Source organism: Carassius auratus, chromosome 42 (genome assembly GCF_003368295.1).
Source record: "Carassius auratus strain Wakin chromosome 42, ASM336829v1, whole genome shotgun sequence".
Taxonomy (NCBI): domain Eukaryota; kingdom Metazoa; phylum Chordata; class Actinopteri; order Cypriniformes; family Cyprinidae; genus Carassius; species Carassius auratus.
Genome location: NC_039284.1, coordinates 8,224,387 through 8,242,376, shown reverse-complemented (window position 1 = coordinate 8,242,376; position 17,990 = coordinate 8,224,387). Strand labels below are relative to the sequence as shown.

General features: G+C 34.9%; 1 protein-coding gene across 1 annotated transcript; it reads right to left on the bottom strand.

Annotated features, from left to right (window-relative positions):
- Window positions 1–2,869: 2,869 nt before the first annotated feature.
- On the bottom strand, window positions 2,870–13,060 carry slc39a9 (solute carrier family 39 member 9). Its single transcript, XM_026229522.1, has 7 exons — window positions 12,438–13,060; window positions 7,469–7,577; window positions 6,800–7,000; window positions 6,645–6,713; window positions 6,410–6,495; window positions 5,368–5,502; window positions 2,870–3,564 (listed from the first exon to the last, which is right to left on the bottom strand). Exons 1-7 carry the CDS (start codon window positions 12,531–12,533, stop codon window positions 3,331–3,333), a joined length of 930 nt encoding a protein of 309 aa, XP_026085307.1. The 5' UTR covers window positions 12,534–13,060; the 3' UTR covers window positions 2,870–3,330.
- Between the last annotated feature and the right edge of the window lie 4,930 nt (window positions 13,061–17,990).

The following is a 17,990-nucleotide window of genomic DNA, read 5'->3' as shown; positions in this document are numbered from 1 at the left end:
TAAATTGCTTATAATATTCTTATATATTTTAACAGAATTACAGCTTATAATGAAAATATGCAGGATACTATTTCTTCCTTCTGCAAACATGATCTTTATAAACAATAATATCCCATTAGTTAAGAATGATAACTTTAGTTACTTCCAGTTTGTATTAGCAAATTAATACTGAAACAAAGTGATAGCACATGAAATCGAAAAATTTGTGTTGACGGTGGGAAAAAATTATATCGTGAGTCAAAGGGGTCATGATGGACCAAAAAAAAAATAAATATATATATATATATATATATATATATATATATATATATATATATATATGTATATATATACATATATATATATATATATTCCAGGTCTCTAAAAAGATGAGGATTTTGTTTTTTAAGCTGTATATTAAATGTTCCATGTGTAGTGTGTCGTTTATAATAGATTTAAATAATTCAAATGTAGGTGGTTGTTATTTGTGTAATATGTATGTGTGTGTGTGTGTAGGTTTGGGGGCCTCCTCTTCTGCTCATCTTTTACATAAATATTGAAATGATTCATAATTATTTATCTGTATTTGGATATTTTTTATTATATTATTATTATTTAATGAAAGTTGAATATAAGTCTACGATTCAATAAGTCTTAATAATCATAACTGTGATGCACTCGTATTCTGTTTGGACTACAAAATGACATTACAACAAACTTATAAAGTTGATTTTATATATATATATATATATATATATATATATATATATATATATATATATATATATATATATATAGACAAACATCCCAGATTGCTGCCAATATCTATATATGTACTCGTGTGTGTCTTCATGATTGGACAATAATTACTATTTTTCTTTGAAGGATTACTCATTTCGCATTTATTTGCTTCATTATTTCACAATCTGAAAATATGTCTCAATGCAATTCCAAATGTTATTAGAAAGGCAAAATAAGGTACATAGTAAGATTGGCATCCATAAAAAAAAAGAAAAGAAAACAAGTTTATTCAAATCATGAACAGATAATTTTGAGACCATTTTAAAGTTGAAAAATAAGGCGTACTGCTCTTGTGGAATGATTACGTAAAAGCCCAAAACTTCATCCAATTAAATTCATTAAATTCCCATGAATTCATCTTATCCCAGCAATTTGTAACATTTCTATTCCAATACACCCCCCACCCCCCCCCCCCCCCACACACAGATTTGGGTTGTGATTAGAATCAGTCAAAATATGTCAATATGGTAACACATTTCACCTAACCACCATTCAGTTCCATTTTAGATCTGTCCCAGGTCTACAGGAGGAGGTCATGTCGCAGTATTCAACTGAGGCTAATGCAGTTTTCCCTTTTAAGGGAGTCGTAAAATAATTATTTGCAAATCAGCATGAATTTAGTTTTTTCCACAAATCGAGGTTGATGCTGCGCTTGCGCACTACGGCAATATGAGGGCGCTAGAGAGCTAAAAGCACTCTTAATAAAGCTTTCATAATACAGACCAGTGGTTCCCAACCACATTCCTGGAGGCCCCCAAATCTGCACAATTTGCACATCTCCTTAATCAAACACACCTGATTTAACTCATTAGCTCATTAGTAGAGACTTCAAAACCTGAGATAGGCGTGTCAGACAACAGGAGAAAAGCTAAATGTGCAGTGTTAGGGGGCCTCAAGTAACCTGGCTGGGAACCACTGATATAAAGTACGACTGTGCTTTTTTAGAGCAAGACAGCAACATTTTGTAAACCAGGACCACAGGTTGTTGCTGGTGTCCGTGTTGGCCCCAAAAGTCAGAGGCAACAGTTAAGTGAGTGGTTCCCAACCCTGGTCCTGGAGGCACCCCAACACTGCACATTTTGCATGTGCAGTGTTGGGGTACCTCCAGGGCCAGGGTTGGGAACCACGGAGTTAAAGAACTTGGCGATGAACACATCAGCATTCCTGATCGTAGATCACACCTTCAAATCTAAAACCATTAGGTGTCAAAAGTAGGAATCTACCAAATAATTGAACGGACCTCACATTCTCTTCAGTCAAGACAAAGAATAAGAATCATATTAAAACTGAAGTATCAATTCCATTCATTTAAAAACTATCCTTCTTTTCCACTCATTACGCAAGCTAAATGAGACTAAAACTACTCTGGGTGTCAAACAGGGTATTTTGGTTTTGTCATTTATACAGAAAATACATATGTACAGTACACAGGCTCTGCAAGAAGCAGGCATCACAGTACAAAACATCCGAATGACCAATACGCTTTTTTTTTTTTTTAAGAGTGAATATAAACAATCAGTCAGGTTTGAAAAAATTGTTAAATAATAAGTCAAATAATAAAGCTCTACATGCACTGAGCTCAACAGAACAAATGTGCACCTGCAAGCATTTGGACTACAAACCTTCAAGTGTGATTTAATAATAATAATAATAAATCCTAAGCAACTGTTTGAAATTAAACAAAAATAAAAGTCCTTTCAAAGATTTGAATATTTAAAATTCTACTGGCAAAAGAGAGGTCATATTTTCCAATAACCAAATATATGATGACATTTTTGAATAAATGACTAGTTAGTTTATAAGCAGGGAATAATTTTATCAGTAGCCAAGTTTGTGAGATGGGGTAAAACAAAGCCCCGCACATCTGTGTATGTTCCCATATTAACTCAGTAGCATTTTCATTAATGGAATATATATATATATATATATATATATATATATATATATATATATATATATATATACACAAAAAAAAAAAAAAAAAAAACTAGCTGACTAGCTAACTAGCTTAGGTAAGGTGTCATTTGATCAAAGTTTAAAATAACTAATCAAGTAGAAAAGGGGTTAATAATTACTCAAGGACTATGAATTTAATGGTTTTAACTTTTTTATTATGATTGTGAATGGGCAAAACTGTGTTGATTTATCGTTAAAAGATTAATGGACATATTTCATATAAAAACTAATAGAAAGCCAAATATAATGCATTCAAGACTACCCACCAGCAACCGAAACTTTTAAACCAGTACCACTGAAGAAAACAAAAAAATTAAGAGTTGGACACATGATCACGTTTATTTGTGTATGGTCATAAGCTGTCAGCCCACAGGGCTTTATGAAGGGACAGGGCAGCCCATTCCAGAAGTCCAGAGGTGCTTCTCAAATCTTGATTCCGACTGCAATGTTCCTGTGTTCACTCCAAATGACAACTTGAATAAACAGACAGAGGTGTGATTCAAACCACATCTGTGAGGGTGTGTTCGGCCAATGCTGTTTAAAGTCCCGTTTACACTTTTCAGATCATCTTCAGTGCTCTTCAAGTGAAGGACACTAGTGCTGGTGGCCGATGGACAGCACCAGAGGTATCAGACAGCCAAGAACCAGAGCTCCAACCTCCACTTTGCTCAGTCCGTTCCCTGCGCTGCCTCCGGGCGAGTGGCTGTGGCCGCCCATGCCGCCCACTTCTGGGAGGACGTGCACCGTGGCAACGTACAGGAAGGTGCCGGCGGAAAACAGCATGGCCACACCAGTGGCGTTGACATCAGATAGCGCCTCTTTACTGCTCTGGAAGGAAGAAGAGGAAAAGTGTTCAATGACGGGTGAATCTAGGACAATGTCTGTTTTTTTTATTTGGTGTACATTAAATATTCAGTATAGTTAAAGGGATGCACATTGGCATCCCAGTGGTAAAATCACACAGCTTTTCTGCATTTCAGTAATTTTAGGCTGTATAAAGAGACACAATTAGGGGGTGTTTCACAGCAGGGAGCCAGAGGTGAGTAATCTTAACTCTGCCCCTTCATCCATTCCCATGGACATGGGAAGCCTGCGGGACAAATCTGGAAAACAATGTGGGTCTCCATGATTGTTATGTAACCCTGGTGAAGCATCTGAAGTTATCGCTGTGGAGTTATAATAATAATGACACTAAACCCCATGCTATTATTAGATGTAACATTAAGAAAAAAATTATAAAAATCAACATTACACGATAAATGTCAATTTAGCACATATTAAAGTAATATATGGCAAGGTTGTCATATTCAAAATAAGTTAAATTGTCAATCAAAACAAGTCATTAACAAAATATTAATAAAGATGGAATAAATTAGTAATTAAAATATTATAGAAAACATAAGTCTGGTAAAAAAATAAAAAATAAAAAATAAATAGATTTTTCCACAGAGATGAATGAAGCTGGTTTTTAATAATAAATCCTTCAGAAACCTTCAGGTTGTTAAATGATTGTATACGCTTCTGTTGAAGCCATATGTTTGCATTATTTTAACTTAATTTGACAATACTTCTTATAGACAAATTTATGGAAAACTACACTACCCACGATGCTGTTCAGAAAAAAAAAAAAAATCACAATTTGAGCATGCACGATTTCTAAATCGTCTTATAGCATGATTTTCCGCAGGCCCCGACCTCCCGCAGTATGTTATCTGATCCAATCAGAATGCAGTGCACCTAAATGGAGCGTGACAACAGTACAGACTGGGCATATGCCTAGGTAAATCCAGATTCACACACTCTGTCTGTGATGCGTATTTTTTCCGAGCCCATGTTAACAGATCAGTGCGTTCACACTGCATGCGGTAATAGATGTGAACAGAAAGGGTTGGAAATAGAAAGGTGTGAAAATATTTAATATCTAGCACATGAGCACAGAGAGTGTTGTGAGTGCATGGGACGCAGTTTGAACCTGTATAATGTGTAACTAATATATTTCAGCACCTGAGGCTCCGCTACAATGATATCTATGACCAATGCATGGCAAAAAAAATAAAAATCCCTGGACACGGGATTTATTTATTTATTTGCCATATGTCTAAACATTTTGTCACACCTTTAATTTATTTTGACTTATGTCTGTTCTATAGACGTTACAACTTTTTGAAAAAGCTCTAATTGGATTTCTTTTGGAAATATGATTAAAATTCATACTGAATGCATTAATGACTGTAAAGCATGTCCATGTGTGTCAAAATCATGATTAAAATCTAAATCGCAAAATAGATAAAAAAAATCGCAATATTTGTATTTTTATCCATATCGCACAGCCCTAACGCAAATCACACAAGCATATTGTGAAACAAACATTCACAATGTTTCATGGGACTGTAGACGTTACGAACATGGATGACAAAGTGGGCAGGCATTTAGGCACTCTTTTAAAAAATATATGATAATTATAATTATTATTATGCACATAAGCATATACATTAAATTACCTTTGAAGTTTTGTTTCAAGTTATTTTAACCCAGTTCACTTTCAAATTATATGCACATATTGCTCAAATAATATTGACAGTAACAAGACTATTAGAATATTATTGTCTGTTTTCTTTTATTTGAACATACCTGACTGAGTCCTACGTAGGTGAGCATGGCCAAAACAGGGGCAGCCAAGGCAAAGACCAAGAGATGTTTCCGGATACGGTTTCTTTCTAAACCTGCATGCATGAGGAAAGAGACAAGTCCAAACGCAGCAGGAGCCTGAAACACAAGACAAACCACAGCAAACCAGACTTAATCAGATTTAACGGGTATAAAAAAAGAGCTTAAAATTAAAAGGCTTAACAGTTCACAGAAACATAAGTCAAGCGAAATTAAAGGTGTAGCAGTACTGATCTACAAAATAATAATAATAAAATAAAAATTCAGTCAGAAACGAATTAATTCAATTAGTTTTAAAAAGCAGGCCATTGGAAAATAGTGGCAAAGATGGACAGAATAGACAATAACTATGTGAGTGCAAGTACTGTCAATCATATATATGTTTATCTTTATGAACTTTCATTTAAAATACTGAGAACAAATTTAGAGATTTTTTTGGAAAAAAAATATCCTACATTTATTTATGTTAAATTTTGCTTCAATTAAAAGGTTGTTCAGATAAGTCTGTCTACCTGTGGCATTTGTATTTGTCAAATTGCACAAAATAAGTGAACTGATATTTTATTACTTATTTTAAATAAACTGAGAAACAAGCACCTTTATTTGGAAAGGTGGCTACATTTAAATTTAGCCATTCAGCAGGTATTTCTAAATAAATTGATTCAAAATAAGTCACACTTTTTTTCATAGTTTGGCTGGTGCGACTTATTAATCAAAATTAATTTGACATGAACCAAGAGAAATCTACCAAGAGAAAACATTACCGTCTACAGCTGTGAGAGGGCACTACATGTTTTCAGTGGTAGACTACAGGAACACTGAGCAGCATATAGCGCCCTCTGGCGGCTGTAGACGGTAATGTTTTCTCTTGGTTCTTGGTTCTAAATAAATGCGACTTATGTTTTTTTCCTCATCATGACATATTTTTGGACTGATGCGACTTACAGTCCGAAAAATACTGTATAATTAGATACTATATTCACAGAAAAGATATGTAAAACTGTACCTTATGTAACATAATGGCCACAAATACGATGAGCTGGACGCTGGTCTGAGACGTGGACGCAGCCGCTCCAAGAGCAACACCATCAGCTGGAGCCACAGAGAGAATAGGATTATTGGTCAGATTAAACATCATAAATATGATAACTATGATCTAACGTTACTAACATAACATATTACGTAGAAAACGTTTGGATAATGCAACTAAAGAAGTTTCATTCACACTAATATTTTTTTACCTGCAGCATGAACGACCAATCCAAGTGTGGTGGTGACTTTAGAGCTAGCCGTCCTTGCTGCTTCTGGATCTAAAAATGTGGAGAGAACAGATTCAGACACTTTATCCAATTCTAATCTGTCAAGAAGAAATCAAAAATGTCAGCGTCACACCGACCATCAGTGCTGTGCATGTGAGAACTGCCAATCTGATCCACCAAGAGCATGAAGACGAAGCCCAGCACCAGAGAGACGCCGATGTAAGCGTGGAGCTGCTCGTGACCATGGCTGTGTTCCCCGCTCTGTCCCACGACTGCTTCTACAACCTTCTGTTCAGAAACTTCTGTCTCCACCTGCCCATGGCCATGCTGGTGCGCACCTAAACCAAAACATGAATGAGTACAGCTGTGGAAATCATTTATATCATTGGTAACTGGGAGTAACTATGGGTTTCGGAAATACTAATTTTAAACAATTAATGGTTTGGTAAAATGCTAAAAAGCTGTATTAATGGCACATTGTACTTGTGCATAGCTTTATATCCAAACCTGCTCTATCTCATATTAAATATTAGACAGTTTGATTAATTCCACTAAATTTATCTGTTCGGACAAATCATGTCAATAAACAAACAAATACACTAATTTAATAAAGTGTATAGTTTATAGTAAAGTGACTACTTCTGTACTCTGATTGTATTATATGTAATTGTATAATAGATAAGAAAAGTATGGGCTTGGTAAGATTTGTAAGAAATTAAGGATGCAATAAACTGTTCAAACTGGACAGTAAAGACATGGAATTTTACAAAAGTTTTCTATTTTAAATAAATCCACAAAAATCTCACCTTCCAGCATTTCCTCATAGAGTGCATGAACTCCCTCTGGAATAATGACAGCCAGCGCAGTGCCACACAACAGCCCGGCTCCCAACACCGTCACCAACTTCAGCTTCTCCTGAAGATAAAACAGTTATCACAAAAACTTGTATTTAGGTCACAAAATTATGCATTTAGGTGGCGTTGATATCAGGTCAACTTAATTTGCATAAGCTGGATATCATGAAAAATATATTCATTGAGAGAAGCATGCTTTAGGGTTGTGCTGATAGATGATCGTATCGTGTATCGACGATAGCAGTTGTCTCTGTCGATAGTCAAGACAATATAAGGCTCATTCTCCTATTAATGTATTAAATTATGTTAATAATATTATTATAATAATTTATTTTTATTATGAGGCATATTATTTATTATTATAATTCAGCTAACATACTGCCCAGCTATTTTACTTCACTGCATTTCACACCCAGACACACACACACACACACACACACACAAATACACAGCGTGCGCGCAAAAGACAGTATAAGCAGTATTAGATCCTGTAGTCTGTGGAGAAGTTATAACACTTTGACACTGATTACTCGTTACATCAGTTTAATTCAACTTGACTGCAAATATATGAACTTACCTGTTTTGAATACTTTATATTTAACGTGTTCATCAGGGGTGCTCCGATCACGATCGGCCGATCGTTAATGCGCATCTCGTCAGTACACCTGTTCTCTAATCAGCTGTTAATTCCATCAGGTGCGTGATTTCACATAGAGCAGCTGTTGCTACACAGAGCCGTTGTTAACTGAGAAGATGCGCCAAAAAACGCTGAAAATGAAGTGGATTTGCGCATCTTCTCTATTAACAATGGCTCTGTGTAGTAACAGCTGCTCTATGTGAAATCACGCACCTGATGGAATTAACCGCTGATTAGAGAACCGGCTTTACTGACTAGGTGCGCATTAACGATCGGCCGATCGTGATCGGAGCACCCCTAGTGTTCATTTATGTCCAATATTACTTAAGGAAATCTACTATTGATTTTCACCGTTGACTGATTTTGAAGAACATTTAGACTGATAACTTCCATGTGCAGATGCGGCAAATTTGTCACAGGACACGCAATATGACGGTATTGGCTGTTTTAAATACAGTATTTTTATTTTAACGTTAGTTTTTCAGTATGTTTAAAAGTATATATTTTTTATTATTATTGGTGATTCCATAGGGTCTCTCACGCACCTGCATGGTTTAAAACACCAAATAGTTAGGATCTGACAAGAACAAAGAGTCTCTCTCTTGCCCCACCCATTCACAATAATATCATGTATCGTCGATCTCACTGGCTGACGATATGACGGTTTGAAAAATGACCATATCACCCAACATTAGCATGCTGGTACAATCACAGTGCTCATTCAAACCCAAACTTCATCTGGGACAAAACCAGGGCCATAATCACCACTGAGCAATAAACTGGCCAGGCAGAAAATTTTTAATATTTAGCAATTTTGAGATCATCAGCTTATACATCACATTAAGTGTAATTTTTTTATGATTATCATTATGATTATTATATTTATTTATTTTTCATTTAAAAAAAAATCATAATATGGCACTTATATAGTTAGGCATATCCCCATTATTAGGGATGCATCGATCCGATACTGCGGATCAGTATTGTATCCGACACTAGCATTTTCTGCGGATCGGGTATCGGTCAGTCAAATCCGATATTGTGCATATACTATTCTGTGTCATTGTTGAGCCCCACGAAGGGCACAACACATTATAAAGCACTAAAAAGTTTTCATGCACTAGATTTCAATTGTTCTTAAAAGAAAACTTTTTTTTCCATGTTTTTTTTCCATACACCACTTTGTTCTTTCCTCAACTTAGAGCTGATACATACCTCTCCCTACTCAGTGCATGCACTTAATTGCTGCAGCACGCGGTGCCATACATTACAGTTATCAATTTTTATCCGCTTAGCACGTTTTATTTTGTCACCATACTTACTCGTGTATCTATACTCATGTAACCGTCTTTTCTCGTGGCATGAGATCTGACTGGTCTCGTGAGAACGTGATAATATCCTCACAATTTTCAGTGTTTACATAAGAGCTGCACAATTAATTGCAATTAATTAAACATCGCAATCTCGATTCAAACACCCACGCAATCTTATACTCAAATGACAATTATTCAGCTATGTCTATTACAACTGCTTCACATTACGAGTGTCAGCGTAGCATGAGAAGCACGTTTTGTCGCTGCCCATATGAATGAATCATTCATGCTGCAGCTGATCCAGAAAGAGCAACACAACTAGTCTTTTCAAACACACATCATTATTTCTGTGTTACAGACATTTAAGTAACTTAAGTACTAGGATAAAAGTCTATAGTTTGAGCATAAACACTTACTCTCTACAGTAGCCATCAAAACGAAAGCATCTTAACACTTGTAAGTGTTTTAACGCTTATCCTCTTCCGCCTAGAGGGGGGGAAAACTGCCGTTTAAAAAAGGATTTGTCATTGAATCCTTCATTCAGGAGATTCCAATTGAGAAATAGGTCTTTATGTATTGAGAAACTGACTCCTTTATTGATTAAAATAATAATAATAATAATAATAATAAATATATATATATATATATATATATATGTATGCACTCAGAATAACAACAAAACGTTGTGCTTTTGTAAAATAATGAAACCAAAAAACAGGATGCACTTTCTGCCGTCTCGGACTCAGTGAACTTGAGCGCAAAACTGTGCATGCTTGCCTTATTACAGACATGAAAAATATATCTATAGAGAATGAAACCTTTAAATGAACCTATTCAAATAGAAAACTAATATTCTCAGATTATGTAATCCGTATGAAACATGCATCAGGCGCATATTGTGGGCGGAGACGATGAGTCATTGTCGCTTACTTCATCTCTTAAACAGAAAACAGAAAGCACTAGTGTAACAATAAAATTATCAAAACGTTAATGCAGCGTACTTGCTGTTTTTCCTTAACACATTCATAATTATTATATTTGCCGGTGGCAAGCTTTTTTGCGTGTGCTTGAGCACTTATTAGGCTATGTAGGCAATTAAAGGCTCATTATTATTATTTATATGGTTGATTAATAAAATTGTGACTTATGATTAATATGAATGACTACTAGTCAACCAGAAATTTTTTTGTTGAGGGTAGCCCTAATGAATATAAATCAATATAAGAGGCTGACAGTTAGCTGAATATATAGCCTACTTGTTTTATTAGTGACGCTTAGCCTGCATTTTAAAATCTTTATTTGAATGTGACAATTAACATTTTTATTTTAAACCTTTATTTTAATATGGCAAAATAATATTGTGCTCTACAATATTTCTATGAATAAATCTCTGACAGAGACTATCAGTCAATCACTGTGTGCATAGTTAGTAAGTATGCTGAAATCATCCATAGCAACAAGGTCAATCCCATCCTTAACCTTAGCTTAACACTTCTGTCTATTCCTAAGTAAAGTCTGTCTCATCATCACATTTGTGAATAGGTTGTAAGAAAAAAACTATTAGCTAAAAACTTTAATGCTATTTAGGAGAACTCTTAGTGGCAAGATTAATAGTTCTGTGAATATGTGTGGGCCCAAATTATTGTGTTTAAAGAAGAATGTCTGAAGGAGAAATAATACTGAAACTAGAAATGTATCTCGTTTCCGTCAATCAAAACAACTGAATACAATACACCTCTCTGAATGCCAAAAATGCCAAAAGAAAATTCCTAAGTTTAAAGGGATATTTTATCCAAAACATTTTAATTGATGTTTATCTGCTTACCCCCATGACATCCAAGATGTAGGTCACTTTTTTTCTTCAGTAGAACGCAACCGTTGCAGTCTATTAAGTCTTATGATGTAAGTGGATGGGAATCATGGCTAAAACACCAATCTCTCAAATGTACCAAAAGGCCCTATACAGTTCAGTCTCAAAGATATTGGGATGTCAATGTGTTAACGTTTAGTTACAGTAACTGTATTTTAACTCTTGGTAGCTTCAGAAGCGGTTCAGATTAATAAAATCCCATCTTTCAAATATCCATTAAACTGATTCAAACATTGATTCTTACAAATACACCTTTGAGAGTAGGTAAATGTGCCTCAACTCAAATGCAGTAGATTTTTGGAACTCAAATAGCTGTTTTATGCATTTCTTTCGATAGAAGAAAAAGACGCATTTCTAGTTTAAACATTATTATTCAAACATTCTTCTTTAAATACAGTAAGCATCAGCTGTATGCAAATTGAACAGCATTGGTTTTTGATCACTGAAAATGGGTAAAATTCAACAATTTAAACATGGGGCTGCTTTGAAATCCCCATATCTATGGGAATTAACTATATGGGGCATTGAAAATTAAGATTTTAAAAGGAAAGTTTAAGTATGATAAACTAGAAGGAAATCCAAATATATAGAATACTTTCAGGTTTACAGGCATGCGAACTGGAAAAACTATATTTATGGTATTCAGACAGGCATCTTCACAATTTTAAATTCAGATCTTCCACTTTTCTTCTTTAGTCATCAAAACACGTTTTGATGGTTTATAAAACATACAGCTCCCTTGTCCAGAAAATCAATCTGAAAGCAGTTCTATGTAAAATCTGTTTAAATAAATACAATGTAGGTGGCAAGTTAAACATGGTTTGTCTACAGTACACACTTACAGTTGATATCACAACATTGAAAACTTAAGACTATTTAGTAGTTTAAATCAAGAGTTCTCAAACTTTTGGAGCTCAAAGTTCATGTACATCTCAGTCCTGCTCCTGAGGACCTCAGTGTTGCACATGATGGACGACTAAACTTATCTTCTCAGAGTCAGACACACAGTTATTTCCCTGGAGAGCTCTCAAGGACCGAGCACTAAACACACCTGTCCTAAATAAACCACTGGAGACATGTTAAACTCAAGTTTAGGCTCACCTCAGAGAAGTTGACAGCCAGAGGAATAGTTCCAGCCACATAGCAGCCAACTAGCATAGCCAGAGACAGCAGACTGATGGAGCTGAAGTCATCCATTTCAGCTCAAGATACGCCGCTGTCTCAGTTCGAGGACCACTTTAGAGTTAAACAACAAATCCTGTAACGTTACAATCGGCCGATGTCTGGTGCCAGCAGAGACTTCTCACTTGGATCCGTGTATTAGCCTGTTAGCTAGTTAGTTGTAATGTTATGCATCTATCCTTACAAATCACACGATTAAACACGAACATCCGCTACTGATGTGCTGCAGAGTCGGTTTGAGCTCTTGGTACACTGTCCCGATCGATTATGTGAACGCTGTTGCTCAACTTTGATCACACAGGGTCACGTCACGCTTCGCTAAAATCATAACAATCGGTCTGCGCGTAAACACATAAATCAACAGATTCGTGAATGTCTGTCATGGTGTACTTCTCTGATCTCAGGCTGTGCTTAATGGCACCGAGGTTTCTAAACATGCGATGTTGTTTTGTCGCGGTAAACCCATCTACCTATTCCGCGGTATCGACCGACGCTGATCGCAAACTAGCCGAGTGTAATGTTGGCAGTGTGAAAGAAGCACTTCCGGGCCACATCGCCGTCAAAACAAAAGCCCATAAACATATAACGGCGCCGCCATATTGGTCCTGGCAACTTCCCCTAACTATTATAACTGAACAAAAGATCTCTGATTCCCTGAGGTTTTACAAATCAAATCGTCGTAAAATCCAAATTATTTATTGGGAAAATAACTTTTAATGCATTTAAGTATGAAAAGTTGTTTTTGGTTTCATGCTGTCATTACAAAATTATGTTGACTTTAGTTGGCCACCAAAATAAAAGCTTTGCAATTTGAGACTTTGTAAGAAATAATATAAAGGTGACATGATTCCTACGAAGTCTGATCTTATTTGATAGTTTATGAGATAATCGCCGTTCAGTGCAGTGAGCTAGAGGACAGATCAGCCGTCGGAATTACAGACTCATCTCCGAAGAGAAGATTATTAGATTGTTTGTCATATAATCGTGGCTCATTTATGTTTTGCCCATTTTAGCCAGTAGAACCAGGACAACACAAACCTCAAGGAAGGCTGAAGAAAGCCTGTCATGGACTGTTTTCTGCATTTCCAAGAAACTGTACTCTTCTGTGTATTATATTATGTAATCTTATACTATATTATAAGACTTACACTAGGCCTATTATATTACTGTACTATTAACTAGTCACTGTTCTATTTATTTATTTTATTGACTACATTATTTTATAGTTTGTGTGTGTTATGTGTATATACAATTTGCTATTTTATTAATAGCTTTTATATTGATACTATATTCTCATACCCCTTTTTATTTTTAGGCTATTTATATTAATAATAATATAGTATGCTATTACTATATACCTTATAGTACACCTATATTTAATTTCATACATTTATACTGTACTGTAGTTTTGTTCAGGAAAAAAAAATATATATATATATATTTTTCACTGTAATGAAACATTTCTATAAAGACATATTATTGTGGTATGAATAATACTACAAATATTATACAAACATTATAAGCATAAGGTAAGGAGGCAACACATATAGAAATAAATTGTAAAAATGTAAAGGTAAAGATAAATGCTTCAGCAAATTATCTTCACATTCATCGTTGACCATGTTTACTTGCATTTGTTTACAGAGCCCGGACCAATATGGCGGACTGTCCATATTGCAGCAACTGTCCAAAGTGGCCAATGAGGCATGTATTTTATCCCTGCATTTCATTCGGAAGGGCTCATCCCTCTGCCCTACTCCCTTCAAAGGGTTTACCCTCCAGTGTGAGATCTTTGAAGGGTTGAAGGGTGAAGGGGACCAGAAAACTGTTTCTTCATCACATGACCACATGGAGCCGCCGTCATCAAGCAAAGAATCTATGCAAAGGATCATGGGAGACCGATGTGTCCATCAGTTGTACCCTTCAAAATCTTTCATTCTGAAGAACCCTTTGAAGTGGCCAGTTTTGGAGCACTTTGGTTAGGAACGACCATTTAATATGGCCGCCATGATTGTTTTCTCTCCAAAGTGAATAACCTGTATGGAACACTCTGTATATTTCTAAATCCCCCACCCCCGTAGACATATCTTTCTTCTTCTTCCTTCTTTTTTCTTATATTAGTAAACACACTTTAGAGTACATTACTGCCTTTGCCATTATCATGTAGTTTGGATCAGGAACATTTTAATTTCCCTTAACACCCCCCCCCCACCTTCTAATATCCCACTGTCTACAGTAATATCCCCTAATTTAACCTTCAGATATACTTTCCCTTCATACTGACACTATATCAGTATCTTACCTGCATCGTCTACCTTTCTATAATATATAACCTACTTATCTTACATTCTCTTCATTAAACCTGTGTTATTCAGAAACTGAAACAACACATTTTCTGTACTATTTCCTATATCTAAGTCTAATATATTCTTTAATATTAACTCTTTTCCTTCATTCTTCCATACTTCCCATCTTAGCAATTTCTTCGTCATAACCCTTACAATTAATAATCACATATTCTACAGTTTCACTCTGTCACCATTTCTCACACATTTTTAGTTGTTTTTTCTTGTATACTTTTCTCCCTCCTAATTTCTCCCACTTTTTCTACCTTTTCCCACTTTCTTTTTATTGCATATAGATATCTCCCATTACTCGTATTATCTCAATATTGTTGCCGCTTTTCAATCACTTTCTCTTTTATCACTGATTGTATTTCTCTTATACTATGTGGTAGCTCAGTTTATACCATTTCATCATCTACTGCTTAGCTAACTTATCTGCTTCTTCATTTCCTTTTATTAGCACATGGGCTGGAAACCACTTAAACTGTACTTCTACTTTATTTTACCTCAAAGAGATTTTGAAGGATTTCCATGATTAAATCTGGCCTTGATTCTAACATTGGGTTGTAAATACGGACTATTGCTGAATATAAATATGTACATATGACTGCATTTTGTATTTCTCTTTCCTTAAATAGTTGTACAGCAGAATAGCCATCAATTCATATACTGACAATTGATCACTTATTCCAGCTTTTTTTCTTCATCTTTGGCACATTAACTCTCCCTCCTTTTTTGGAGGCATCTGTATTATTTCCATACATAATCCTCCTTTGCTCTCATTACTTACTTCTCTCTGTCTTATCTCCAGTAATGCTAAATCTACTAGCTGAGGAAGAATCCAATAAAGGGTTATGTAGATACATTACTCTTGGTTCACATCTATAATTGTTTATCCCCATCTCCCCAATATCTTCTTCTACAGCTCATCCAAAATTCATTCAAAATTCTTATGTTCATTCATTCCTTGTTCCCAACATGTTCCCAGTATTTTCTTTGTTGGATGTACCTTATCCTGACTCTTAAGACTTGTCCAATAAGATTTTGCAGCAGGCCATATGCTATACTTCCATAATCTAACACAGATCTTATCGTTACTATAAAAACAGTTTGAAGCGCCCCTCAATCTGCTCCCCACTCTTGTCCTCTTTCATCACATTTAAAACTCTTTTACTCACTATCTTATCAAAATGTTCTTTCCATGTAAGTCTAGTATCCAGCGACAGTCCTAGGAATCTAACGGATGTCACTTGTGCCATTTATTTGTTTTATATTCTTAACTTCCATTCATTGCCTAATAGTTTGTGACTTCTCCACAGAAAACTTAAATCCCCATTTGTATGACCATTTAACTACCTCATCCACAGCCTTTTTCCTCATAATGAACTTATTGTTTCTTCCTCTGAACCGCAAAGCTCCATTATCTGCAAACAGTGCTCTTCCAATACTCCTATCCACCTTACTAAACAAACATATCATTTATCATTATTATAAAAAGCACCAGACTTATGACACTTCCTTGAGGAGTGCCATTTTCTATTATTCCTTGAGAATCATAGACGTGTCTATGCCCCACCCCCCACTTTAAATCACGTCAGCCAACGTCATCAAGTGGCTCGCCCACTTGTAGTGTAACCTAATACAAATGTTGGTATATGGAGGTCTTAAAAATATAAATGAATAAGCTCTGGAGATTATTTGATTTGTTTAATCACTGTGATTTTGTTGAACCCCCATTGTTTTTGGTTTATTTTAATGTGTTTTATTTTTATTTTATTTTGATTAATTTCTAGTTTGTTCTTGTAAATTAATAATATGAATGTCTGAGTCTGTGAACATATGTTAGCTTATATTGTTCTGGTAATGTTGAAATGTAAAATAATAATAAAAAAAAATCTTTAAAGTATATTTATATAATAATATATTAAGTAAAAATAAAATAAAATAAAAACGGTACTATATATATATATATATATATATATATATATATATATATATATATATATATATATATATATATATATATATATATATATATATATATAAACATTTAAACTAAGTTTAAGAAAAGCTAACTACACCAAATCCTATCTAAATATTAATTTTAATTATACAAGACATTGAACATTGCTTGATTCCCCCCATGTCTGTCCTTGGCTATCTAAACCTTTTAATTAGTTAAAATATACCTTGGATAGACCAAACTAAACATATTTTGATTTATAAATCTGTTATCTTTTCTGACCTTGGATCATTAAAGAGACAGCATTTGCATGCATACACAAATTAAACAAGTAGCAACATTCATCCACAGAAAATGAGGTCTTGAAACTGAACACTAGATGGAAGTGTTGTATTGTTTGTTAATCTCACACCTGTTGCCTGAACCCTTCCCAGGGGCTTGGCATTTATACATTTGACAAATCCATCTATTCAAACCAATTTACTGTACATTGCATTTAAAGTATACAGTGCAAGTCAATGCATTCTCTAGTTCTATGCATAATGGTCTATTGTTTGAGCTTCAATAATATTTTAAAGTCCGGAGGAAACTGAGGCTTGTCGTCACATGAGAAAGTGGACACAAGGTCTATATTTCAGCAACTACTATATACAATTTTTAGGCAATTGAACTGAACATTTTGTCCAACTCTGCAACATTTTCTCTAGCGGTGGCTCTAAATGTAGATTTCTAAACACCTCGTTCAAAACAGTGACACAATATGTTCATATCATACATCATATCATATCATATATCATATCATATCATATCATATCATATCATATCATATCAATACTTTAGATGGTAATACATTTAAAATATGGATACGAAAGCTATTTTTTAAACTTAGTATTTCACATTTAAAAATTTTTTTGTTTTGTTTCAATACATCTTTGTGGTCTGAAGATCAATATTATAGATCATATTACAAATAAAATGTTATATAGTATATGCAGTATTTCTGTCACGGTTGGTAAACCGTGATCTCGGGTTGTTTACACTTTGTGGTGAATTCTGTGTGTTCCGCGTCTGCACTGATTAGTTGTGGGCGTCTCCGTTAATTGTATCAGCAACCGCTGCCACTCATTACTCATCCACTATATAATGGCTGGTCTCACGTCCTGT

What these genes read in the sequence shown, in the direction of transcription:
- slc39a9 (XM_026229522.1), bottom strand. Translation starts at nt 12,533, where the DNA reads ATGGATGACTTCAGCTCCATCAGTCTGCTGTCTCTGGCTATGCTAGTT. An exon ending in ATTGGTCGTTCATGCTGCAG is followed by an intron (nt 6,496 to 6,644) that starts GTAAAAAAATAT and finishes CTGTGGCTCCAG; the next exon opens with CTGATGGTGTTGCTCTTGGA. An exon ending in TGGCCATTATGTTACATAAG is followed by an intron (nt 5,503 to 6,409) that starts GTACAGTTTTAC and finishes CTTGTGTTTCAG; the next exon opens with GCTCCTGCTGCGTTTGGACT.